The sequence below is a fragment of the Engraulis encrasicolus genome, chromosome 10, assembly GCF_034702125.1.
Source record: "Engraulis encrasicolus isolate BLACKSEA-1 chromosome 10, IST_EnEncr_1.0, whole genome shotgun sequence".
Classification (NCBI taxonomy): Eukaryota; Metazoa; Chordata; class Actinopteri; order Clupeiformes; family Engraulidae; genus Engraulis; species Engraulis encrasicolus.
Genome location: NC_085866.1, coordinates 14,043,064 through 14,068,899, shown reverse-complemented (window position 1 = coordinate 14,068,899; position 25,836 = coordinate 14,043,064). Strand labels below are relative to the sequence as shown.

The 25,836-nt window shown below is 45.3% G+C and overlaps 1 protein-coding gene across 1 annotated transcript in view; it reads right to left on the bottom strand.

Moving 5' to 3' along the window:
- The window catches only part of cacnb3a (calcium channel, voltage-dependent, beta 3a), a 69,829-nt gene that overhangs the window by 13,587 nt on the left and 30,406 nt on the right, over window positions 1-25,836 (bottom strand). Inside the window, exons 3-6 of the mRNA XM_063209594.1 lie at window positions 15,299-15,418; window positions 14,704-14,826; window positions 2,729-2,847; window positions 104-174 (exon numbers count right to left, since the gene is read on the bottom strand). Of these exons, the coding sequence (XP_063065664.1) occupies window positions 104-174; window positions 2,729-2,847; window positions 14,704-14,826; window positions 15,299-15,418 (433 nt within the window). The remainder of the gene's footprint in view (window positions 1-103; window positions 175-2,728; window positions 2,848-14,703; window positions 14,827-15,298; window positions 15,419-25,836) is intronic.

The following is a 25,836-nucleotide window of genomic DNA, read 5'->3' as shown; positions in this document are numbered from 1 at the left end:
TTATGACATGCGTATGACACCGCCGTCAAGTAAAATGTTACTGATGTTTGTCTGAGTGAGTGTGGTGGCTTCCCCAGTCCCTGGCTGTCATACTCACTCTCACCTGCGGAGGGCGGCGTGGACCTCCAGCCGCCGGTCACCATGTCTCCCAGACTGGAGGAGTTGCCACCTTTCCTGTAGCGAGACAGACAACGGGACACAAACGAAGAACACCTTCTTTACAAACAATTAAAGCAATAAAATGCATCTACCATGTTGTCTATATTTCTCCATTCCCGTTGCAACTAAGTGACTTTAATGGAGAATAAATTTACTGGTAACACTTTATTTTAGGGATACATCTATTAGCACTAATACATACAATGTGCCTGTAGAAGTAACTTGTAAGGCATGTACAAAGCGAAATCAAACATTTGTTAGGCATGTATTCGCAAATATCTTGTTCATGCACAATAAGGGATTTATTACCAATCTAACCTTAGTAAGGATCTAGGCCTTAGCGTTTGCTTAGTACATGCCTTACAAGTTGCTTATGCAGGCATTAACATTGTATGTGTTTGTGCTAATAGATGTATCCCTAAAATAAAGTGTTACCAATGTACTGTACTGTAGAGTTACTGTATCCTTACTGCAGCACTTCTTAATGTATTACTGTTGCACTGTTCCTCCATTGGAAAGAGATCTAGAATGTATGTAGGCCTAGGTCATGTACATGTTGAATATGTTGCAATCAAACTTACAATGTAATGTCTTATACAGCCTTGGTGATGTAACACAGTATAGCTTTATGTAAAAGCCCAGTCAAATCGATCATGGTTGTTTAGGCCAGAATACTGCCGAGGACAGATGTGCTATGACGAGACTACTGTATATGTCTCTGTTTTAGAGATCAAGGTGTCTTGCTGTCTCAGTACACAGCCCACAGCAGTGTTTCTTAACTGGTGGGCCAGGACCCAAAAGTGGGTCACGCAGAGGTTCTGGGTGGGTTGTGGAACTGTGGTGTAAAAATGTTAATTAAGCCTTTTATCGCCAGTCCCAAAATTGAGACAAGATGCTATTGAATAAATGAACACAAATAAAAAATAAAAATAAAATGTATATTATGAAATGTATGTCTATACAGTATTTTTGATATTAGAATAAATCGACTTGAAGACTAATCAACAGACATGCGAACACTCCAAAAAGCAAATCGTTCTCTATCTGACCCAAGGACCGACAGTGGTGCTCCAAAAATGGGTCACAATAAATGGTTCCAAAACCATTCCAGTTAAGAACCACTGGCCTACAGCATACTACAGGTAGCGATATGTCAAGGTGAGGGACATTGGCTGAGAACGAGAAATAGCCTGAAACATTCAGGAAGAAATGTACTGTATGTACTGCTACCAGACAGATCAATCACACTGGCACTGTTCTGCATTGCTATGACATGTGGTTACGTTCCTGAGGGGTTAGCTGTCAGTCAATCAATCAGTCACATCATGCTGCATACTGTACGTATAGTGATATGCAGTACACCAGATGTGGAGATCCCAGAACTTTATAGCACATTTGTCTGTCTCTAAATCAGTATTTATGTCAAAAACTAATGCAAATGTAGCCGTTTCAGAGGACTGCCTTTAAACCACTTAACATCTTTATTTACTGTACTTTGTTTTACCTCATGCTTACTTGATGCACGATGCACTTAAAATAAAATCTGCTGAATACCATGCACTAAAGGCTAGAAGTAGAGGCTGAATAATTTGCACGAATGCAAATTTGTAAAGATGTACTGTGTCAGATGTACAGTATGAAGTAAGAAACCCGAGTTTATGTCTAAAAATAGTAAATCTTTAGGTTAATGAAGACGTCAAGCCTTACGACAAGTCCTTGTGGTATTGTATTGTTTACACAGAACACAGCAGAAAAATGCTTAGTCCTTTAGTCAGCATAACTGTGCACTCGAAAATTTGATGACAATATTAAAAATGCACAACGCTGCACTTTTTGTGGGTGGAATATATCAAATTCCACAGCGCAAAATGACATAGTACTACTATATGAGAGGGACGCGGGACGGGAGGTCTGCCAATTTTCATATTAATATGTTCGCTGTCTGCGCTTTGTAATTTGGGCATGTCATTGAAACACAGAGCTAAAAGAGTAAATATAGTTTAACGACACCGCATAGCACAACTAGCAAGGAAAAGAAAACAGAGTTTTGGAAGATGCATATTAGCTGCGTCTGTCACTGTGCTATTTTGGCGAGAGAAGTGCCCTAATAATTTACATATTGCACATTCATAGGTCAGGATGCACCTGAGTGCAGTATAGTTTGACATAAACAGCTGAAGAATAAACAACGGATGACTCACTGGAGGTGGGGCCGTCCAGATGGTGTTTTTTTTTTCTTTTCCTCTAAATAAGGAATACCGGTACATTGCTTAAAATAAATCACTTGACATGGCGATGCCCTCAAGTGACTGGGTGAAGTAGAGGTTAAATGTGCAGCTTTCAGAACCCCAAGCTCACAAAGACTCTAAAAACTATTGATTCAATGCCGATGTTCTTTAGCCAGTATCAGATACACACATGAAATATGACATGAAACACACCTAAAAGTATACATTTTTGGTGAAACAAGTTTAGATATTTCATCAGCACAAGCGTATTGTAACCACAATGAAAAAAAATGTGACAACATGTCTCAGCAATGGGAGTAAATGTTCTCGTTGTGTCTCACCTTTGCTGTTTCTGCTCCTGTTTGAGCCTCATGGCTTCGAGGCGGAGGGGGCTGGGGATGAAGCTGATGTCCGCCCCCTCCTTCACCAGACGCCCGATCCACCAGTCATTATTGTACTTCTATAACACACAACACACAAGACACGATCCACCAGTCATTATTGTACTTCTATAACAGGACACACAATACACGATCCACCAGTCATTATTGTAATACACAACACACACGATCCACCAGTCATTATTGTAATACACAACACACAAGACAAAGGATCCACCAGTCATTATTGTAATACACAACACACAAGACAAAGGATCCACCAGTCATTATTGTACTTCTATAACACACAACACACAACACACAATATGACACACAAGATCCACTAGTCATTATTGAGCTCCTATAATGCACAACACACATGATCCACTAGTCATTATTGTACTTCTATAACACAATATACACAACACACAAGATGACATTATTGTACCTCTATAACAGGGGTGGGGAACCTATGTCTTACGGGCCGTTTGTGGCCCTTGAGGCCGTTTTATCCGGCCCCCGATATAGTTTTAATGTTATGCAGCTTCACATGAAATATGACATATGTTGTAAAGGGAACTTAGAAAATGAATTTCCAATACAATTCAGTTATATTCAGGGGACATAGAGAAGGTGGGGTCAGTTTGAAAAGTGTCTGCCTTCAATATAGGCATAAAGTGCAGGGGGAAATCCTGGTTTGTGTTCATAATACGGTCCTCGGAGGACTTTTACGGCCCTCGGATGAATTTGAAGTGGCCCCTCGAATGCAAAAGGTTCCCCACCCCTGCTCTATAACATAAGACAGCATACAACATTCACCAGGCATTATTGAGCTTCTACAATACACAACACACAAGATCCACAATATGACACAGAAGATCCACCAGTCATTACTGCACTTTTATAATCTGACACAGTAACCGACCGTCATTAATGAAATTCTATAATATTACACACCGGATCCATCTGTCATTAATGTACTTCTACAACACTCCACCTGTCTACTTCTACACAGTCAATACTGTACTTTTACAACAACCACACCATATACAGTATGGGTCAATGATGTTTTTTTAGGCACAGATGTCAGTTAGCACAACAACAGCTAATGCCCATAAACTCATTAGCAGGGGTGATAGTGAAAAAAATCCTGAGCCTGAACTTTTTTCCCTGCTCTAGCGACGACAAGAAGATACTGCATAGTGACGTAACATAGGCCTATTTTGACACATTATTCAAACATTTAATAGCCTGTGTATGACCATTATTCAAGCCTGATAGTAGAAGAAAACCCTGAACCAGTAACACTTTCTGAGATAAGAATAACCTAATGGCTAATTATTATCAATGTTTTTATTTTTGCAAACTCTGTCAAGCCTGAAATCAGGCATGGAGCCTGAATACTATCAGCCCTGCATTAGTAATTGTTGATTAATGTGCAATACATATGCTTCTTAGATAGTCCACTAACAAAAAAGACAAGTCATTTCATCCATACACTAGTAGTTTTAGCTGTGGTTGCACTACCCTTACATGTGGTACTGCTGAAACATCTTTGACCCACACATAACACACAAAACAACACAGCACTCAACAACCTCTACAACACAATACAACACACACAACAACAACAACAACGACAACAACAACAACAACAACAACAACAACAACAACAACAACAACAACAACAACAACAACAACAACAACAACAACAACAACAACAACAACAACAACAACAACAACAACAACAACAACAACAACAACAACCAGTTGTGATTATACTTCCACAAAACAGCGCACAACACACAAAAAACAGAGACCTTATATCTACTTCTACAACACAACACATAACCACTGGACGTTATTGTGTACTTCTACAACACAATATAAAACAACCAAGTCATTATTGTACTCATAGTACAAGACAGCACAACACACAATATCCACCAGTCATTACGTAAACACAACACAACACAACACAACACAACACAACACAACACAACACAACACACAATATCCACCAGTCATTAAACACAAGACTTACAATACAACACAACACAACACAGCGCACAATCGATACCAGTCATTATTGTACTATTACAACACAACAGACAACACAACAACTGCCAATCATTGTTGTATGTGCATTGACAGCTGTGTTTCTCAGACATTTTCATGCCTGATAAAGACCCTGTTGGGTCGAAATGTTGTATGACATGAATACATTTTCAAAGCAGAGTGCGGACTTCTACTTTTTCCACTATCAGACGGGACTCACTAGTTTGACGCCCTCTCGTGATTTCACATGGTAATCAAACATTTCAAACAAGCGATTTAAGGTTAGGGTTAGGTTTAGGGTTAAGGTTAGGGTTAGGGTTAAGGTTAGGGTTAGGTTTAGGGTTAGGTTTAGGGTAAAGGTTAGGGTTCGGGTTAGGTTTAGGGTCGTATGACGTAAGCGGTAAGTCACGAAAGGGCGTCGAACTAGTGAGTCCCCTATCAGACGCGCCTTTGTCCTGAACCCGGCCTCAGAGAGGTGGGATGAGCATACTCTTACTTTTATCAAGTGTATATGCTTGCCATGCCTATGCTGCACCAACTGCATCTGAAGAGTTCAGATGCAAAACCCCCTAACTCTATTTCTGAAGACCTGCACTTCTATATTTTTAGAGAACCCAGTTGTTGGTTTGGTTTACATTCATGTACTTGATAATACATATAAATAGTTATATTACATAAATAAAATAAAAGATATGCAATTTTGATAGCTTTGTATTAAATAAAAATGAATTAAGATTAATTTCTGAAACTTAGGGGGCTTTGCATCTGAACTCTTCATCTGTAGAAATCCCCTCACACCCCTCACTTGAGGTCTTTCATGGACCACCACTTGTTCCCGGACCACACTTTGAGAACCACTGCTCTACCACAGTACAATACACACACACACAACAACCAAGCACTTATTCCCTTTGCTGAAACTATCGAGAAACAGCCCACTCAGCACCTGCTGTATTCATGCATGCGGAGCTGCTATAATTGTGATGAACATAATCATTTCATACATGTAGCCATCATGCCTTTATGGTGCTCAGGGGGATGGGCCTGAGGAGAAGAGCTCATACTACATTTATGGGACTGATTAAACTGCCTCTGTAAATTGCAGATGTAGATAAAAGACATGCATCAGGACAGACAGAAATACAGACAGGCAGACAGGCAGGCAGGCAGACAGACAGACAGACAGACAGGCAGACAGACAGACAGACAGACATGCAGACAGACAGACAGACAGACAGACAGACAGACAGACAGACAGACAGGCAGAAAGACAGACAGACAGACAGACAGACAGGCAGGCAGACAGACAGACAGACAGACAGACAGGCAGGCAGGCAGACAGACAGACAGGCAGACAGACAGACAGACAGACAGACAGACAGACAGGCAGGCAGACAGGCAGATAGGTAGACAGGCATGTAGACACAGGCAGACAGAAAGACAGACAGACAGACATACATGCAGCCAGACAGGCATTCAGGCAGACAGACAGACAGACAGACAGACAGATGACGTTGTAGCGGCCTCCTGGCTGCCTCAGCTGGAGTCGCTTTGACGGGAGAGGTCCAGTTAAGTTCAGACGCGCGTTCTTATTTTTCAGTGCTCGAATTTATTTTCTTTCAGGTCTCTTTACGTTACAGGTTTCTTCTCAAACTAACTAAATAACACTAAGTAAATAAGTCGAAATGACACGGTCAAAAAACTGTTTCCCTTCCTACGCCCGCCATCAGAAATCCAATTAATTACTGAGCCACCTGTGCTCCGGTTAGATAGGTGAGAGTAGGGAGGAGCAACCAATCAGAGCCCACTATAGCCCAAGCACCAGTGACGCTCCCAAATTCATAGCAAATTTACTAAATATTACGAATTAATCATTATCATTATGCAGACATAAAACTGAATAACTAAATATCACCATAAAGTGAGGAAAATAGAAAATATAGAAAAAATAGCAAAATGGCTCCAACATCCCGGCCCCTAATTGTCTACACTATCTGACAATTACAGAAATATACATGGAGCCATCAATTAATTCAGTATCTTAAGTATTTAGAGTCCATTAAGTATATATCCATACATCATAGTCCATATCTGCAGAAAAATCAAAAAGTCATTTTTTTTCAATTATCAAAAGGATATGTCTTTCAAAAACAGTCTTCTTAGACAGGCAAAAAACTCAAAAATTCTCATCTTCAAAAAGGTGGAAAAACAAAAATGTTCTTCAAAACAAAAATATAATCCTCAAAAAGGGCAAAAATGTGAAACTTCAAAAAGAGTAGAGAGGTCAGGCCTCCATAAGAAGGCACAGCTTCGTGATGGGTCTTTCCAGGACGTTGCTTCCTGTTCGTATCTTGACCCGTCGGACGTGTCCTCTGCTGTCGGAGATGACCTCTGTTATCCTTCCCTTTGGCCAAGAGTTTCGTGGTGAAGTTTCATCCATGATTAAGACTAGGTCGCCCGGCTTGAGGTTCCTCTTCACCAGGTTCCATTTCTGTCTTTCTTGCATTAGAGGAAGATACTCTTTGACCCAGCGCTTCCAGAACAAGTCAGCTAAGTACTGGACCTGTCGCCATCTTCTTTTGGCATAGCAGTCTTCCTTCGCAAACACTCCTGGTGGCAGCAGGGGTTTACCCTTTAGTTGGAGCAGATGGTTTGGTGTAAGAGGTTCTGGATCATTCACGTCGTTGGAAACTACAGTGATGGGTCGATCGTTCAGAATCGTTTCTACCTCACAGAAAACTGTCTGCAGGCTCTCGTCATCCAATACTTGCTGCCTAACAATGGAGTAAAGGACTCTCTTGATGGTTCTGATGAGTCTTTCCCATGCGCCACCATGGTGAGGACCGAACGGGGGGTTGAAAGACCACTTGATCCCCTCGTAGGATAGGTCTCGTTGGATCTTGCTATGATTCAGAAGCGCAAGGGAGTCTCTCAGCTCACGTTCTGCTGCTACAAAATTTGTGCCGTTATCTGACATCATCTCTTTGACTTGGCCCCTTCTACACATGAAGCGCCGGATGGCCGCAATGCACGAGTCAGTGTCCAAGGAATGTGCTAGTTCCAGGTGGACAGCTCTGCTTACAAGGCAGGTGAACAAGACTCCGTACCTTTTCACCTTCGCTCTGCCTCGCTTCGCCTCTATAGGGCCGAAGTAGTCGACTCCGACGTAAGTGAATGGAGGGTGGTCTGGCAAGGTGCGGTTTAACGGCAGGTCTGCCATCTTCTGTGCAGCAGGTGGAGTGTGCCAGCAGCGGCAGAAGATGCATTTCCCTATGATACGCCTGGTAGCTGCATTGGCTTGGAGTATCCAAAATCTTTGGCGGAGTTTGGCCAGGGTCTCATTCCGTCCACCATGACCCGTTGAGAGGTGAGCATGTCTGATGAGCAGTTTGGTTACATGGCAGGCTTTAGGTAGAATTGCAGGGTGTTTGAATTCTTCCGGCATGGCTGTCTTGCTCAATCTTCCTCCTACTCGTAGCACTCCGTCAACAAGGATGGGGTCAAGCTTGCAGAGTCTGCTGCCCTTCTTAACAGGTGGTTTTCCTTTCTCCAGCAGTGAGATCTCCTCTGAGAAGTGACACTTCTGGACATATTGGAGCAGACTCTTTTCAGCACGTGCAAGATCCTCAATGGACAGATTTTGGCAGGTAAGTATATTTTTTCTTTTGTGTTCTGTACTTTTTCTATTGTCGTGTGTCTGTTGGCCGGTGTGTGTCATGTCTCTTTTTCCCTTGATCAACTGCTTTAGGAAGTCTTTGAACTGGAGCATCCTAGCAGTAGCTCTCTTCAGGTGGTTCCAGGAGGAGAAGTGCTCTATGAACTTGATGACTGGATCGTATACCTTATCTGCTGCTGTACTGAGGACTGCAACAGTCTTCTTAATTTCCAGGTCATCATCAGAAAGAGAGAGAGCTGTCTCGGGAAGTTTTGGCCAAGAGTGTTGAGGCTGCTTCAGAAAGTCAGGTCCATTCAGCCATCTTTCACACTTCAGAAATGATTCTGTAGTCATGCCACGTGAGGCGTCGTCGGCGGGGTTAAGACTGCTGCTTACGTAGTGCCATTGGGATTTTTCAGAGAGGTCTCTGATGGTGGTCACTCTGTTGGCTACGTATGTCTGAAAGCGACTGGTGTCATTCAGAATGTATTTTATGACTGTAGTGCTGTCTGTCCAATAGACTGGTGCCTCTAGTGTGAGTTCTAGTTCTTTCTCCAACATGCTGTTGATGCGCACTGCCAGGACCGCTGCTGCCAGCTCTAGTCTGGGGATGGTGACAGGCTTCAGTGGCGCTACTCTTCCTTTCCCCATCATAAATGCCACATGGGTGAGACCTCTGGAGTCTGTCAGTCTCAAGTAGCTCACTGTGCCGTAGCCTACCTCGCTGGCATCACAGAAGTGATGTAGCTGTGCTTTGTACACGTTGGAGAAGTCCTTGGGTTTGTAGCATCTGCTGATGTTTAGGTCTTCCAGCTGGCCTAGCGCTCTGACCCAGGTCTCCCATCTCTTGGCTAAGGAGACTGGAATCTCTGAGTCCCAGCCGAGGTTGGATCTGCAAAGTTCTTGGATGATTCTCTTGGCTGGGAGAACCATGGGTGTCAGGAAGCCAAGGGGATCATACAGGGAGTTGACGATGGAGAGGATCCCTCTGCGTGTATTTGGCTGCTGTTTTGGTGATATCTTGAAGCAAAGGGTGTCCGAGCTGATGTTCCACTGGATACCAAGGGCGCGCTCTAGAGGGGTCTCACTCTTCTCCAGATTGACGTCCTTGATCTCCTTGGAAGCTCTGTCTTCCTCTGGAATTGAAGCAAGCACGGATTGACTGCTGCTCACCCACTTCGTCAACTTGAACCCTCCGGTTGCACATGCTGTCTTCAGGTCACGAATAAGGCGTATGGCCTGTTCTTCAGATGGAACCGATTTAAGCAGATCATCGACATAAAAGTTCTTCTGTATGGTCTCCACCACCTCTGGATTCATCACATCCTCATTGTCCGTGGCAGTTCTCTTCAAGGCATAGTTGGCGCAGCTGGGTGACGAGACTGCACCGAAGAGATGTACCGCCATCCTGTACTCGGTAAGGGGCTGATGTACGTCGCCATTGGGCCACCACAGGAACCGCAAGAAGTCCACATCATTGCTGGGAACTTTGACTTGGTGGAACATGCTCTCGATATCAGCCATCATGGCAACCTGCTCCTGTCTGAACCTGAGGATGACCCCCAGGAGAGTGTTGGTCAGGTCAGGGCCTTGGAGTAACTGGAGGTTCAATGAGGTACCCTGAAACGATGCCGTGCAGTCAAAGACCACTCGTATTTTCTTCTTTTTCTTATGGTACACTGCATGATGCGGTATGTACCACACTCTGCCATCAGACCTGGACAGTTGATCATCTGGCACCTTCTCAGCATTTCCATTGTTGAGCATAGTGTTCATGAATGTGGTGTAGTCAGTGCGAAAGTCCTCATTCCTTTTGAGCTTGTTCTGTAGGGTAGCAGCTCGCAGCTCAGCCACCGGTTTATTGTTTGGCATAACAAGCTTTTCATCACGAAAAGGTAGCCTCATTTCGTAATGTCCGTCTTTCTTTGTGGCAGATTCATCTGCAATTTTTAGGAATCTCTTGTCCTCGAATGAAAGCTCTGTCTGCTCTTGACATGTTCTCTCTGGGAAGTCTTGATTGTACTGCCTGACGAGAAGCTCCTCCAATCTTGCCACGGAAATCCTGTTTGTGGAGACACATTGACGGCTATGTTCATCTGTAGGTGCACCACCATGTAACGGACCCTGGACGAACCACCCTAAGCGGCACTTCACAGCAGCAGGACCATCTCCTTGGCTATGGATGACACTCCAAGGCTCCAGTGCCCACGGGGCATTAGCTCCGATCAACAGACCGATATCTGCATCGATGGCGGGGAGTTGAACATCTTTCAGGTAAGCCCACTTTTGTATGTCTTCTTCTCTCGTAATGTTTCCATGGCAAACTGGGATTCTGTCCTGTGTGAAGACTTCCGGCAGTTGTATGAAGTCAGACTCATTGCAGCTGCTGACCTCTAACCCTGTTACGCGCTGGGTCTTTATGACTCTTTCTTGGCCCATAGTGCGCAGCAGAATTTCTGTATTTTTGCCCTGCATATGCAGATCCTCCAGGAGCTTTTGAGTGCAGAACGATGCAGAGCTTCCTGGGTCTAGAAATGCATAGGTAAGTATGGTTTTATTGCTTTTGATTGATTTAATTTTCACAGGTATTATGGCAAGCTTGCAATCGGAAACTCCGGCCCCAGTATCGGTAGATGCGGTGTCTGGGGTGTTGTTGATGGTACATGCTGACTGTGTCACTGGGCTTGGGTTGATTGCTGGTGGCAGTGAATGTGATTTGACAGGGCCTTCAATGTGCAGGATAGTGGGGTGTTTTTTCTGACACATCCGACATGTCAGGCGCCTAGTGCATCCACTGCTTACATGGCCTTTGGTGAGACAGGCAAAGCACATTCCATTCTTCCTCAGAAATTCAACTTTTTCCTTGTGCGGTTGTAGCGCCATCTGGTGGCATGATTCCATCGTATGGTCTCCTTTGCAGAAGAGGCATGGTTTTGAATAGGCCACTTGTGAATGCTTCTGTTGGAGGCTATCAGATGTGCTGCCGGATGTGCTCCCCCCTCTAGGGGTTGCTGCGGGCGCCACTGGGACGACGGTGGTTGCGAAGCTTTTCTTTGGTGGGGGTCGTTTTTGTCCGGTTGGTTTTGCTGCTCTACTAATTGAGTCCGGAATGGTTCCGAAGACTGGGTCTAGCAGTACTTTGGCTTGCTTTTCAAGGAATTCCACAATGTTATGGAATCTGGCCCGGCGTTTTGTCTGTTCCTGTATCTCGCATGCTTTGCTTCTCCATCGTTCCCTCAGCTTGTAGGGTAACTTTGACAAAATCAACTGTAGGTTGGAGGGCGTGTCGAGTTCAGACATGTCGGGCAGGCTGCTAATTATGTTGCAACAGCTTCTCAGGTATAATGCATAACTGTAAAGTTCTTTACCATCTTCTGGCTTAATAGCATTCCAATTTAGAGCTTTCTGAATGTATGCGGTACTGAGGCGATAAGGGTCGCCGAAATGTTCATCAAGGAGCCGCCTTGCCTCTGCATAACCTAATTGAGCATTCATGTGTAGGCAGCTTTGGACCAATTCTTTAGGTTGGCCAGTTGTGTACTGTTCAAGGAAAAACAGTCGTTCTTGATGACTAGCTGTCATTTGTTCAATGCGGTTCTCAAATGCATGGATAAAAGGTAAGTAGCTAATAAGATCGCCATTGAATGTTGGCAATTCTCTGGTGGGAAGAGAAGTTTGTTTTTGGTGCTGAATGATCAGACTGGCAAGCTCACTTTGAGCATTCACAGGATTGCTTGACTGGTTTGGTTGTGCCCCCTGACTGTCATTTGGCTGTGGGACTAATGGTTGAGTGACAGGTGGGGTATTGGGCTGCCCCATTCTGTGGCTACTGAGTGAAGGCCGATTTACAGTAATTATGGCTGGTGCTTGTGATAGTAATGGAGTTTGTGTTGTTCTTTGTCGAGGCGCTGTCCTTGGTACTGGCGTTGGCTGTTGTATTGGTATTTGTGTTGTTGTTTGTCCAGTTGTTGATACAGCAGTTTCAGTAGGCATGTTATTTGTTTGGCTTGTTATTTTCATGTGTGTTTGTTTGGCTTCCTCCTTCATCATTCTCTGCAGGGGTGTTTTGGGAATATAGTTCTTCAGCGGAAGCGGAAGCATGTAGTAGATTGTAGTCTTTCATGTTAGCATTTAAGGACGTCCTGGTTCCTATCGGCTTCCGGCCTCCATTGGGAATGAATAGGGGTAAATTTCAAATAAGCTCCGAGTGCAAGCACGCGCTTAGCGAACCCCCGCAAACTGTCGAGGGTGTTAAAAATAGGCTGTAGGTATGACATGGTTGATCATTTTGTGTCAAACTTCGACATAAATACGATGTTGCGTCCATATGCTAAACCCGGAAGCTTTTGGTGACTACAGAAGCGGCGCCTGTATCTAACGGCATGTACGTGCGGAAGGTTGTACCCATGGCAACCAAAGGAAAGTATGTAGTTCGGAAGTTTTAATGATCAGAAAGGGGTTAGCAATATTGAATTATAATCGTCGTGATTTAACATGTGAATACACCAACATGGTGATACGATCCCTTCCACTAATGAGAAAGGGATGCGGGGACACGCTAATGTTCGTTGTTGCCGTGCAACTTATATTTTTGCCAAACCTGAATCTCTATGGCGTTTTGCAATGTAAAAAATCGCCATGGAACCGGTAGTCCAAACGCCGCATACAAGTTGACGTCAACGCTGAAGAGCTCTATTGCTCCTAGGCGTGTGAATTCGACAGGTGATTGGTCTGCCATCGTAACTGATTTATCATGGTAACTCTCGGCATAGGCGTTCATTGCGTCACCTCGCAGCGGCTGTAAAATGTCATGAGAATGTTGCAGCTGTTCAGTTGATGCCATTTCGAAACTTTCATAAACTTGTAGTTTTGCATCAGCTTCTGATAATTGTATGTCAAGATCAAGCTGCTCCATTTTTCTCTGAAGTTGCTCCTTTTCCTTTTGGAGCTCATGTTTTAATTTCATGCCGCGCGATTTGGCTTCAAGCGCTGCTTTCTCTGCGGCCGCCTTTGCGCGCAGGGAGGAGACAGCTGAGACCTTCGACGTTTTTGACCCAGTTTTGGAGACGCTGTCTTCTGGGTTAATTTCCGGTTGTGCATCGGACTTTCCTTTTTTCCATTCATTAATTTCAGTACAGAAACTGTCAAACACAGCCATCTTAGGCTCGTACCATTCGGTCTTATCCTTTTCCTTTTCTTCTTCAGTCATACACGCTTGGACAGATACATGCGCGTCATAGAACTCATTCATCGCTCTTCGTAATTCATCAAATCTTTCATTGATCGTTTCATCATCTGCATGAGCGTCCATCAAAGTCTTTATTTCCTTCATTTTCTTTGTGCATACTCCTAATTTTCCACCGCGACTCTTTATTAGAGCCTGCAAACTTTGATCAGCCATTATTGTTTTCAATTAAGTGCTTCTGTTTACACTTCGCAATAAATCACGCTTCAGAATTTGTTCTCAGTCACTTCCGCGATCAGTAAACAGTATTTCACAGTCTATGTCCAGTATTTCAAGTCCATTTGTTTAGAAAACATGAATCACTTTCGTATTGTTTGTTAAGCAGTTCCTTTGTCTTCGTTACAAACACTTGCCAAGCGCACAGCTTCGTGAAATAAACTGTTACTCACGGACCGGAGAGTCTTGGAGCATGCAATGATCCTTCCTTAGCTTTGTCCTTAGAATCCAAATTTTCAAAGCCGACAGTCCGTATTCCTTCAAGTTTAATCCACAGGAAGTTTTTTGACTAATTGTAGCGGCCTCCTGGCTGCCTCAGCTGGAGTCGCTTTGACGGGAGAGGTCCAGTTAAGTTCAGACGCGCGTTCTTATTTTTCAGTGCTCGAATTTATTTTCTTTCAGGTCTCTTTACGTTACAGATTTTCAGGTTTCTTCTCAAACTAAATAACACTAAGTAAATAAGTCGAAATGACACGGTCAAAAAACTGTTTCCCTTCCTACGCCCGCCATCAGATATCCAATTCATTACTGAGCCACCTGTGCTCCGGTTAGATAGGCGAGAGTAGGGAGGAACAGCCAATCAGAGCCCACTATAGCCCAAGCACCAGTGACGCTCCCAAATTCATAGTAAATACAGCTAAATATTACGAATTAATCATTATCATTATGCAGACATTAAACTAACTAACTAAATATCACCATAAAGTGAGGAAGATACAAAATATAGAAAAAAAGCAAAATGGCTCCAACAGACGACATTACCTCCTTTATGTGAAGGAAGTCTTTGGCTTCAAAGTTGACTGCGGCACCCTGAACAGGACAGTCTTCATCCAGAGCCCCGCAGTAGCTCACATTGGTTTTTACCGCAAACGCTACAGGTTTAGTCTGCAAAATAAAAAAGAGGCTTTCGCTGGTAAATACTCGTCAATTCATGAGAAGAAAGCCACAGATATTGATTGTTAAAATATAAAGTTTAGATACTGTATATCAATATAATTGATTGTTAAGATATATCAGTATGAATTCTAAATTTCCTCATTATAAATTCGGAAATTATCTTTCAGGATCCTCTCAGCTCTTTTCAGCTCTTTTAGCATTTGATACAGCTTTTTATATATAATATGTATGTCAAGATTGTACTGTACATTTCAAACTAACACTGATCTCGCCTAACTCTGTTTGTGCCTTTCTAACAACATGCAATCCAACAATTACAGCGCCATGCTGTTAGCAGTTGTCTGCTTTGTCAGGCTAACATAATGCCCCACTAAGCCAAAGAGACGCATCTGTGCGAGAGGGACGACAACTTTGGTGGCTCATCCTGGTGGTCTGTCACCATGGTGATGAGATGGCTGACCTTTGCCCTCTCGAGCTGCAGCTGGGCCTGGCGCTCGGCTTCACGCCGATACGCCTCGCGATCCTCCTCCGCTGACAGGTCGGAATCCGAAGGTCTGCTCGTGTACGAATCGGCTGAACCCTGTCGAGGCAGAAGAGGAAAGGAGAGGAGGAGACGGTGTCATGACAACCACAGGTTAGCAGCAGTGGGGGAAAGAAACGAAGCAAGGCAGAGACAAAGCCAAACAGTAGATCAAGAACGCGAGGAAAGAAAAATAGATAAATCTGGTTTATCTCGTGGCAATAAATAACAGGCTTGCGCTGCAGGCGGATGGTTTTATGTGGAGCTAAAAGACAATGCGCAGCGCCAAAAGAAATACTGCAGCCCTCGACAGCAGCATCTAAAAATGTATCACTTGCTCTTGTTCTGCTTAGTAAAGCATGGACGCCTCACTTCAGGCCCTCAGGAAAAAAAACCTTACGTGAGCTGCACAGAGCTGGGGAACATTTTCTACCGACACACAGCTAAGTCAAACTGTTACTGGTGGAGAGGAGGTCACTTCACGTTACCTACAAATCATACCAGAGTCAACAGGCCTGCTCTGGATTTCACAGGGTAGACAAGGGACTAATGGTAGGCTTGCCGATTAAGTATAATTGATAGTCAAGAGATAATCAAATACACCCCTCGGGAAAAGTGTCCAGGAAAAAAATCTATTCTGTTTCTTTCATGGCCTGTTCGATGGTCCCATCAGTGTTTTACAGATTTAAAACATGACACATAATTTGATATCATTTATAGTTTAGGGTAAGTTTCCAACATCCATGTGCAATTTCTCCACATACCTATCCAAACAGTCTCTTCCCAAACTAAATCATTATTTCCTATTTCAAATGCATTCAGACGTAGGAAATAAATCCGCCTGTGAGATATCAGCTGCTGTTTTTCCCAGGAAGACTTGGTAGACATGAAGTCAGAGAATCATTCTCAAGAATCTGTATGTGTCCTCCAACTCTCTTCTTTTCTCTCTGCTGCTTCCTCTCATAAGTCCCTTTGGGACAAACAGGTGAAATATCATTTCACATTTTGTTTTCCTGAGAGTGGGCTGGGGGCACACCATAAAACTACATGGGGAAATTTAGGGCGAAACAAAGAGCTGTGCTGTGATGCAAAATAACATAAAACTGATATATTATCGTTGACCAGCACTATACTTTTGTGGTACAAAAAAAATAATCTAACAGCAGCACTGGTTGAAAGGCAATACAAGGTGTGTTGTTGGTTGCTGAGAATAGATTGATACAGTACTTAATGTTGTGGTTGCTGAGAATAGGTTGCTGCTTAATGGGCTGAAATGATGCATTGCTTGCTTGCTCTTGTGTAATGCCGCTGTTTGGGTGGAAAAGTACAATTTGTTGGATTGTTCTCATTGGAGTCATGAAGTGCTACGTGACATTGCTTCGGGCTGAGTCACATAATGTCCAAGCACATCCACAGTTTATTTCAATAATTACCTTTAATTATCATACTCGTTTTTTTTTTCTCTCAGAAGTCTAAGATGTTTACGTCACTAATGATGTTGCAGAGAGAGAAGCTAAATCTATGACCTGGTTTAGATGTGAAATTCCTCTGATTGAGTTATATGAGAGACTAGGCATGAACGCCCTCTAGATGAATGAATTCGAGAGACACTTGTCTTGTGGACTCTTGTTTGAAGCAAATCTATCGCGTACCGGTATGCCAGTTGCACTCGCAGGCAGACAATACAAAAGCCTCTCCACATGCCCCCCCCCCCCCCCTCCACTCCGCTTAGCATAGTACAGTAATGAACAAAGCCAAGGACACAAGACACAAGTGCAGGCTTTTTTTAGGGCTTCATCTGCATATCAAAATGTGCCTATAAATACATCAAAACAAAACAAAGAAAAGGGGAGGAATAGAAGAAAAAAAGGAAGGAGGGAAAGAAAGAAGGTCTGGGTCTGATAGCTCTGAAGGTTTCCCTTTTATAACACAGGGCTCAGACTTCACACACACACACACATACACGCATGCACTGACACACGCACTCTCTCTCACAAGCACACATACACACACGCAAATGCAACCCTGGTCTCACGATTCCTGCTACGATTCACAGAGCCCGCTCTCAGACCTGTCAAGTTCTCATTCATCCAGCCACACATGAGGAGAGGGGGCGCGCAGACAGACAATTCGCTGAACACACAGATTTGCTTTCTCATCTGTTTTCATGAACTCTGAGCCTCTCCTCATCCATTGTATCACACTCCCTCTGAGAGTGACAGGCCCCATGCAGAGAGAAGGAGGAGAGGAGTGGAGAGGAGAGGAGAGGAGGAGATCAGCGGAGAGGAGTGAAGGAGTGGAGAGGAGAAGACAGGAGAGGAGAGGAGAGGAGAGGAGAGGAGAGGAGAGGAGAGAGGAGAGGAGAGGAGAGGAGAGGAGAGGAGAGGAGAGGAGAGGAGAGGAGAGGAGAGGAGGAGAGGAGAGGAGAGGAGGAGAGGAGAGGAGAGGAGAGGAGAGGAGATTAGAGGAGCGGAGAGGAGCGGAGCGGAGAGGAGAGGAATGAAGGAGTGGAGTAGAGGGGAGCAGTCCAGCCGAGGTGCCGGTGCGGTGCGGTGCCGCACTCCTATGACTCACCGCTGTTCCACCCCTACGCTCAGCATCCCCTGCCCAAACCAGACCCACCACCACCACCACCACCACCACCACCACCACCATACACCACAAACTCAACTATCACACGGGGACTGAGAGCACAGACGTAAGCCACCATGCTAACACACAAACCTGGAGACCAGTACAGTCCAGTCCGAACCACCAACAACCTTACTGATGATAACTAAAGAATCCATAGGAAAAGTGAGCAAGGAACACAAAATGTATTAAATGAGAAAATATCAAGATATAACTTTGATCTAAGTGAATTAGTAATTCTTTTAAAAAAAATTAATAGACTGACTTTTTTTATGAGCATTTCTCCTTTGGACTCAGCCTCATCAATAACAAACAGGACCAACCTTAAGCAGACAGGGTACCAAGCTAAACCAGGACACCAGGTTAAAAATGTACCGTTACGCAACGGTCTGGCCATCCTAGAATAGTTGTTGCACCACACAGCGATAGTCATAATAGCATCCAGACACATGCAAAATGGGAAAATGTTCTGTAACACCATGGGACTAATAAGTCGCAATGAGGAGCCCCACAGTGCGGTCTGAATGGTCAGACATGCCACAGGGCTTTTCACAAGTGCGATGTTCAGACTTCACACGCTTTGACACACAAGACTCACAAACACACTCACAAACACGAGACTCACTAAATACACATATACGTATATTGCCTGTGTATATGTTGTACTGTATATTTCCTGTGCACTTTGTATCTGCTAGTGATGTTGGCTATGATTATGTCCTCGTTTGTTAGTCGCTTTGGTTACAAAGCGTCTGACAAATGCAATGTAATGTAATGTATGTGCTTCACATATAGAGAAGCATATACAGGCAGCGACATATACAAATACAGAAACTTCGACAAACACAAAAAACCCACATAGCCACGGCGCACAGTCAAATACACAGTAATGAACATATGGACACACACACACACACACACACACACACACACACACACACACACACACACACACACACACACACACACACAAACACACGTCTACTCAGCTCCGCGCCCTACCTTCCCCTCTGTGTCTTTAGTTCACGGCTGCACGGTCGGTCCCACGCCCTCCCCTTCCCCTCCACCCGTGCCTGGAGCCGGATGGAGGGAGAGACTAGGGCTCACATGAAAGGAAAGAGAGGTGTGGGAAGGTGGGAAAAAAACACACACACACCGGTCCACCGGTGCACCCCTCTCACAGCATTCCTCCTGCCCTGTCCTCTAGTCAAAGCCGAGTATGACCAGCCTATTATCCTTTGGTTTGGTGAGAGAGAGCGGCGGAGAGGAGTCTTGCTTGCTTACTCAGAGCTGTGGTGCTCACGGCAGCGTCGTTTGGCTATGTGTGGCAGGGCTAGAGTCGTCTGGTTGGAGAGAAGAGAAGAGAAGAGACGAGGACCACAGCCCTGCCCTGCCTGTACAGCACGCACCTGCCTGCCTGCCTGCCTGCCCCTCCCTCTCCTCCTCTCCCCTCTCCTCCTCTCCTCCCCTCCAGTCCCTCCTCTCCTCTCTCCTCCCCTCCCTCCCTCCAGTCCCTCCCCTCCCTCCTCCCTCCTCTCTCCTCCTCTNCTCTCCCCTCCTCTCCCCTCCTCTCTCCTCTTCTCCTCCCATCCCCTCCCCTGCCTCCTCTTCTCCTCCCATCCCTCCTCTCCAGTCCCTCCTCTCCTCCCCTCCTCTCCTCCCCTCCCCTCCCATCCCTCTCTCCTCCCCTCCTCTCTCCTCCCCTCCCCTACCCTCCCCTCTCATCCTCCCTCCTCTCCCTCCCCTCCTTCTCCTCCTCCTCTCCCTCCCCTCCTCTCCTCTCTCCTCTCCCCTCCTCCCTCCTCCTCTCCTCCCCTCCCCTCCCCCCCCTCCTCTCTCCTCCCCTCCCCTCCCCTCCCCTCCCTCCTCTCTCCTCTCCTCCCATCCCTCCTCTCTCTCCTCCCCTCCCTCCTCCCTCCTCCTCCTCTTCCTCCTCCCCGTCCTCCTCTCTCCTCCCTCCTCTCTCCTCCATCCTCCCTCCTCCCTCCTCTCTCCTCCCCTCCCTCCAGTCCCTCCTCTCTCCTCCCCTCCTCTCTCCTCCCATCCCCTCCCATCCCTCCTCTCTCCTCCCATCCCCTCCCATCCCTCCTCTCTCCTCCCCTCCTCTCCTCCTCCCCTCCTCTCCCCTCCCTCCTCTCTCCTCCCCTCCAGTCCCTCCTCTCTCCTCCCCTCCTCTCCCCTCCCTCCTCTCTCCTCCTCTCTCCTCTCTCCTCTCTCCTCCCCTCCTCTCTCCTCCCATCCCTCCCCTCCCTCCTCTCTCCTCTCCTCCCATCCCTCCTCTCTCCTCCCCTCCTCTCTCCTCCCATCCCCCCCCATCCCTCCTCTCTCCTCCCCTCCTCTCCTCCCCTCCCCTCCAGTCCCTCCTCTCTCCTCCCCTCCCCTCCCCTCCCCTCCTCCTCCCCTCCCTCCTCTCCCCTCCCCTCCTCCCTCCTCTCTCCCCTCCCTCCTCTCTCCTCCTCTCTCCTCCTCTCTCCCCTCCCTCCTCTCTCCTCCTCTCTCCTCCCCTCCTCTCCTCCCCTCCTCTCTCCTCTCTCCTCCCCTCCTCTCTCCTTCCTCTCCTCCCTTCCCCTCTCCTCCCCTCCCCTCCCCTCCAGTCCCTCTGTAGCCGAGCGGAGAACAGGGGAGCTGCTCTGAGAACGGCGCTGCCTTCCCATCAGCACTCTCATCACAATGCAACACTGAACACACATCAGCGAGGGGGAGCGGAGAGAGAGAGACGGAGAGAGAGAGAGAGAGAGAGAGAGAGAGAGAGAGAGAGAGAGAGAGAGAGAGAGAGATGAAGAGAGAGAGAGAGAGAGAGAGATGAAGAGACAGAGACAGAGAAAGAGAGAGAGACAGAGACAGAGACAGAGACAGAGACAGAGACAGAGAGAGAGAAAGAGAAAGAGAAAGAGAAAGAGAAAAAGAGCTTGAGAGTGAGGCGGGGAGAAGAGGGTTGGGCAGGGTGTGTGTGTGTGTGTGTGTGTGTGTGTGTGTGTGTGTGTGTGTGTGTGTGTGTGTGTGTGTGTGTGTGTGAGCGTTTGTGAGCATGTGTATGAGCGTGTGTGTGAGCGCGTGCACGTGTGTGTGAGTGTGCACGTGTACGTGCGTGTGTGTGTGTGTGAGCGTGCAAACGCCTGCGTGCGTGTGTGCACGTGTGTGCACAAGTGTGCCTATCCATATTTGTATGAATGAAATATATTGAAATCGTGAGACTCTGCAAGTAGAGGTGCTCCGATCACCATTTTTTGGGTCCGATCACCGATACCGATCACCAAAAATCTTTATCTGCCGATTACCGATCATTGCCGATCACAAAAATTATTTCCTATTTTTTTAATAGCCTATTAATTATCCTTATTGAATACCATTTCTGCCCATAAACCAATCAATCTTAATTTGCACATGTCTATTATTAGGCTATTATTATTATTATTATTATTATTATTATTATTATTATTATTATTATCTTTCAGACTAGTGTTGGTAATACAGTCTACAGTATTAATCAATGTATAAGTTATTGCATAGAATAACTAAACTATTTAAGATTGAATTGAAACTGAAACATTACATCAAATAGTCTTCCACATACGAGAAAAAAACAACCTGTCGCTTTAAATGAGCAGCCTCGTGAGGAGAGCCCCTCCCCTCTCTGTCACAGTACACAGTTGCAGTGCTCCACTAATACTACCGTTCTGAATCTCTCTCTCAAGTTTTAACCACATCTGTCACCGTTTGGTGTTTCAGCGACTATCAAACTAATCGACTGACTGCCAATTACAACTTTGAAAACAATAATTGACATGTTTGTGCTGACAACGTGAAGTTGTCGCGTGCTGACCAAGGCAACTACACAGGTTATAACTTAAATATGGCTCACTGGCGAGTACTCAATCGCAAATTACATTGTCACTCAGGTAAACGGCGCATGGATCGGAAAATCAGATCATTGTTGATGCAGATATGGTTATGAATGGTGGAAATGAAGGGGGGAATGGCGAAAAGTTATAAACAAGCAAAGATGCCTTCTTTTGGTGCAGTTGCAGCTGTGCAGAGCCAGCGCCTACATGCAGCGCCAGGTGTAAAGGCAAATGGTTGCGTGAGGAATTTAATATCTCTCGATCGGTTTTTTGATCGGCATGTTTTTCCGATCACCGATCAGGCTATTTTTGGCCATTATCGGCCGGTCATGATCGGCAGCCGAGCAATCGGAGCACCTCTATCTGCAAGCACAAAAAAGAGAAGAGACAGAGATACTGCATCAGATGCAGAGGAAATGGAAAGACACAGAACGAATGAAGAAAAGAAATCAATGTAGAGGGACAATAGAGAAAGAAAGAAATGAAAGAAAAAAGACAGTGTAGAAATAAAAATAGCTCAGAAGCAGACCAAAAGGTAGTCTGTAAACTACATTTTTCAGTGTTAATGCAACACTTAGAGTCTCAAATCTTAGTAAATTCCACTATGGAATTAAAATGAATATGGCAACATTTACTGTGTTTTAGGGCTGCACGATTATGGAAAAAATCATAATCACAATTATTTTGGTCAAAATCGTAATCACGATTATTAATCACGATTATTGATTTTTTGCAGATTTTTTTAAAAATTATCACAAGATGAAATATAACCAAGAATGAATTATACATGGGATGAGCAAAATAAAATGAATTGTAATAATTATGTAAAGGCAATAGCATGAAACTTTCTGGCTAGAAACACCAGCCTGTCAGTATGTTCTGGCCTCGAGGACGCTCTCAAAGGTAGGTTACTATTGCCACGATTAAATCACGATTGAAATCACGACTGCGATTTCTCTATTTTATCACGATTTTCGATTATTTTCGATTAATTGTGCAGCCCTACTGTGTTTGCTGTATTCGTTTCCAGTGGAGAGAATCTCCCTGTGTCTCCTCAGCAGCTGTATCTACTGCTCTATGGAGAACTCAATCCACCACCTCAAGCCTCATCTAATCTCCTGCTCCATCTCCAGACCTCACCAATGGTACAGAGAGAGAGAGAGAGAGAGAGAGAGAGAGAGAGAGAGAGACAGAGACAGAGAGAAACACACACACACACACTTCATTGTCTGTCCACCCACCTCATCATTCGCCCACAAACATGCAGTCCTCTCCTCTCCTCTCCTCTCATTTCTCCTCTCCTCTCCTCTCCTCTCCTCTCATTTCTCCTCTCCTCTCCTCTCCTCTCCTGTCATTTCTCCTCTCCTCTCCTCTCCTGTCATTTCTCATCTCCTCTCCTCTAATTTCTCCTCTCCTCTCCTCTCCTCTCCTCTCATTTCTCATCTCCTCTCCTCTCCTCTCATTTCTCTTCTCTTCTCCTCTCCTCTCCTCTGCCTCTCCTTTCTTCTCTTCTCTTCTCCTCTCCTCTCCTCTCCTCTCCTCTCCTCTCCTCACACACACACAGTCAGTGTGTGTATAAAGGAAGAAATACACATGTGTGCACTGCCGCACAGACACACGCACACATATCCACAGACACACGCTATAACACATGACCAGTCCGTGTGCGAGAAAAATGTGTTGTAGCAGCAGACTTACAACCACAGTGTAACGTGTCAGCGAGTCACAAGCCATCCATTGTAAGGCCTCGTTATCTGTGCACCTGTCTGAAAGGGGGACATCAGAAGATCCATGATTCCTCAGCCCACTGCTGCTGCCTGCGCAAGACCCGGGAGCCATGAGGTCATCTACAGCAGTGTTTCCCAACCAGGGGTACGTGTACCACTAGGGGTACGCGAACATACTGCAGGGGGTACTTGGAAAAATGTAATTTTAACAAATGTATGTAGCATAGTCACATTGGGATAGAGAAATCAATGTAGAACTTAAGTTAGGGAGTACTTATGGCACAACGAAATGGCTTAGGGGGTCCCCAAGACAAAAAAGGTTGGGAAACACTGGTCTACAGGCACGGGCAGACAGCAGGCCATCCCTCACTGACACTGGTAACCCTTACAGGCATCGTGTTCTCCACTGTGCTTTTGGACTGTCTGTCTGTCTGTCTGTCTGTCTGTCTGTCTGTCTGTCTGTCTGTCTGTCTGTCTGTCTGTTGTCCTATCTCGCAGTCTTTATCTGTGCTATATCTGCCTGTGTCTGTCAGTGTCTCTCTTGCTCTGTCGTTCATTCCTCACTGACACTAAATCTAACAAGCATCGTCTTCCAGCTCCTCCGGGCTGTCTGTCTGCCTGTCTATCTGCCTGTCTATCTGTCTGTGTCTGTCTCTCTATCTAAGTGTCTGTATCTGCCTTTGTATAGGCCTATTTACCTCTGTCTGTCTGTCTGTCTGTCTGTCTGTCTGTCTGTCTGTCTGTCTATTTGTCTGTCTGTCTGTCTCCATTGGCCTCCATCTGTCTATCTGCATTTTTGCTTTTAGCAACAGAAATTGGCTGCAGGCAAATGGAAATTTGCGGACACAGCAGGAAAACTGTGCAAACCTGGTCAGGTGTGACTTTTGCCTTTGCATCTTAGCTCCATCTTTTTTTAGCCATATTCTATGTTATTGTTTTGTTTTATCCATATTCTGATTTATTGTTAGTGTTTTATTCTTGTTGTTTGTCTTGCTTTTAATCTAATTTGTATTATTGTTTAATTTTATTATTTTAGTTTGACACTGTACAGCACTTTGGTGAGTTTTTGTTGTTTAAATATGCTATATAAATTAAACTTACTTACTTACTTGCAAAGGCGTCACCACAGAGAGTAGAGAGAGAGAGGTTCCATTGGCCCATTGTTTCCGGGTTCTACTATTGCAAGGGGGAGGGGGGGATCCCCCTTTAGGCAGACCTAGGCAGACCTAAGGACTGTTCTATTCAATGCTAGGAGTATTATGACACGTCCCTTTAGGCAGACCGGAACCTGGTCATGTTACAGTAGGTGCCCATAGCAACCTATTACGTTGGCATATCTCTATATACTTAAAGAATCTCTGGCGTCACACCTCAACATGGAATGCACTGGCATGAAATAAATACACCTTTGCATGATGACAGTCTACATTGTCTATCTACAAACATATTTATTTGTCTCTGTCTATGTGCTTGTCTGTGTGCCTCTGCCTTCCTCTGTCTGTCTGAATGTCCGCATCTGCCTTTGTCCATCTACCTGTGTCTGTCTGTCTGTCTGTCCTCACAAACACTAGTACCCTAACAGACATCTTCACCTAGTTTTCGGCCTCTCTGTTTGTCTACCCCAGTATGTCTATCTGCCTGTCTCTATCTGCCTCTTTCTCTTGGCCTTTGTCTGTCTGCACAGTGTATTACATAGTGTTAAAGCAACACTTACAGAGTAGAGTTTCCAAGTGTACTGTTAAATCTATTGTATTGCAAAATCTACTGTGTGTCTGTCTGGCTGGCTGTCTTTCCCTCTCTTCTCTGTACAAATGCAACACAAGGGTAACGTCAATGAGATTGGAGAGAACACGCACACACACACACACACACACACACACACACACACACACACACACACACACACACACACACACACACACACACACACACACACACACACACACACACACACACACACACACACGCACACACACACTTAATCTATTATTAACAGCAGCCGCCGCCAGAAGAAAGGATGTGGTGAGAAAGTGCAGATATTAGCATATTTAACTCTCTCCGGCAGGCGAGAGCTCCTGCTACTCGCTGACTCAGCAGATCTTCTTCTCCCCTCAGCTAAGCTCAGCCGCCTACCTCCCTCACAGCTTCCTCATAGTATCATGCCTCTCAGGCTCCTCTCAGCCGCCTGCCTCCCTCACAGCCTCCTAAGACTCTCATCCTGCCTCCTCATAGTCTCGTCCCTCTCAGGCTCCTCTCAGCCTCCTCAAGGAGGTAGAGA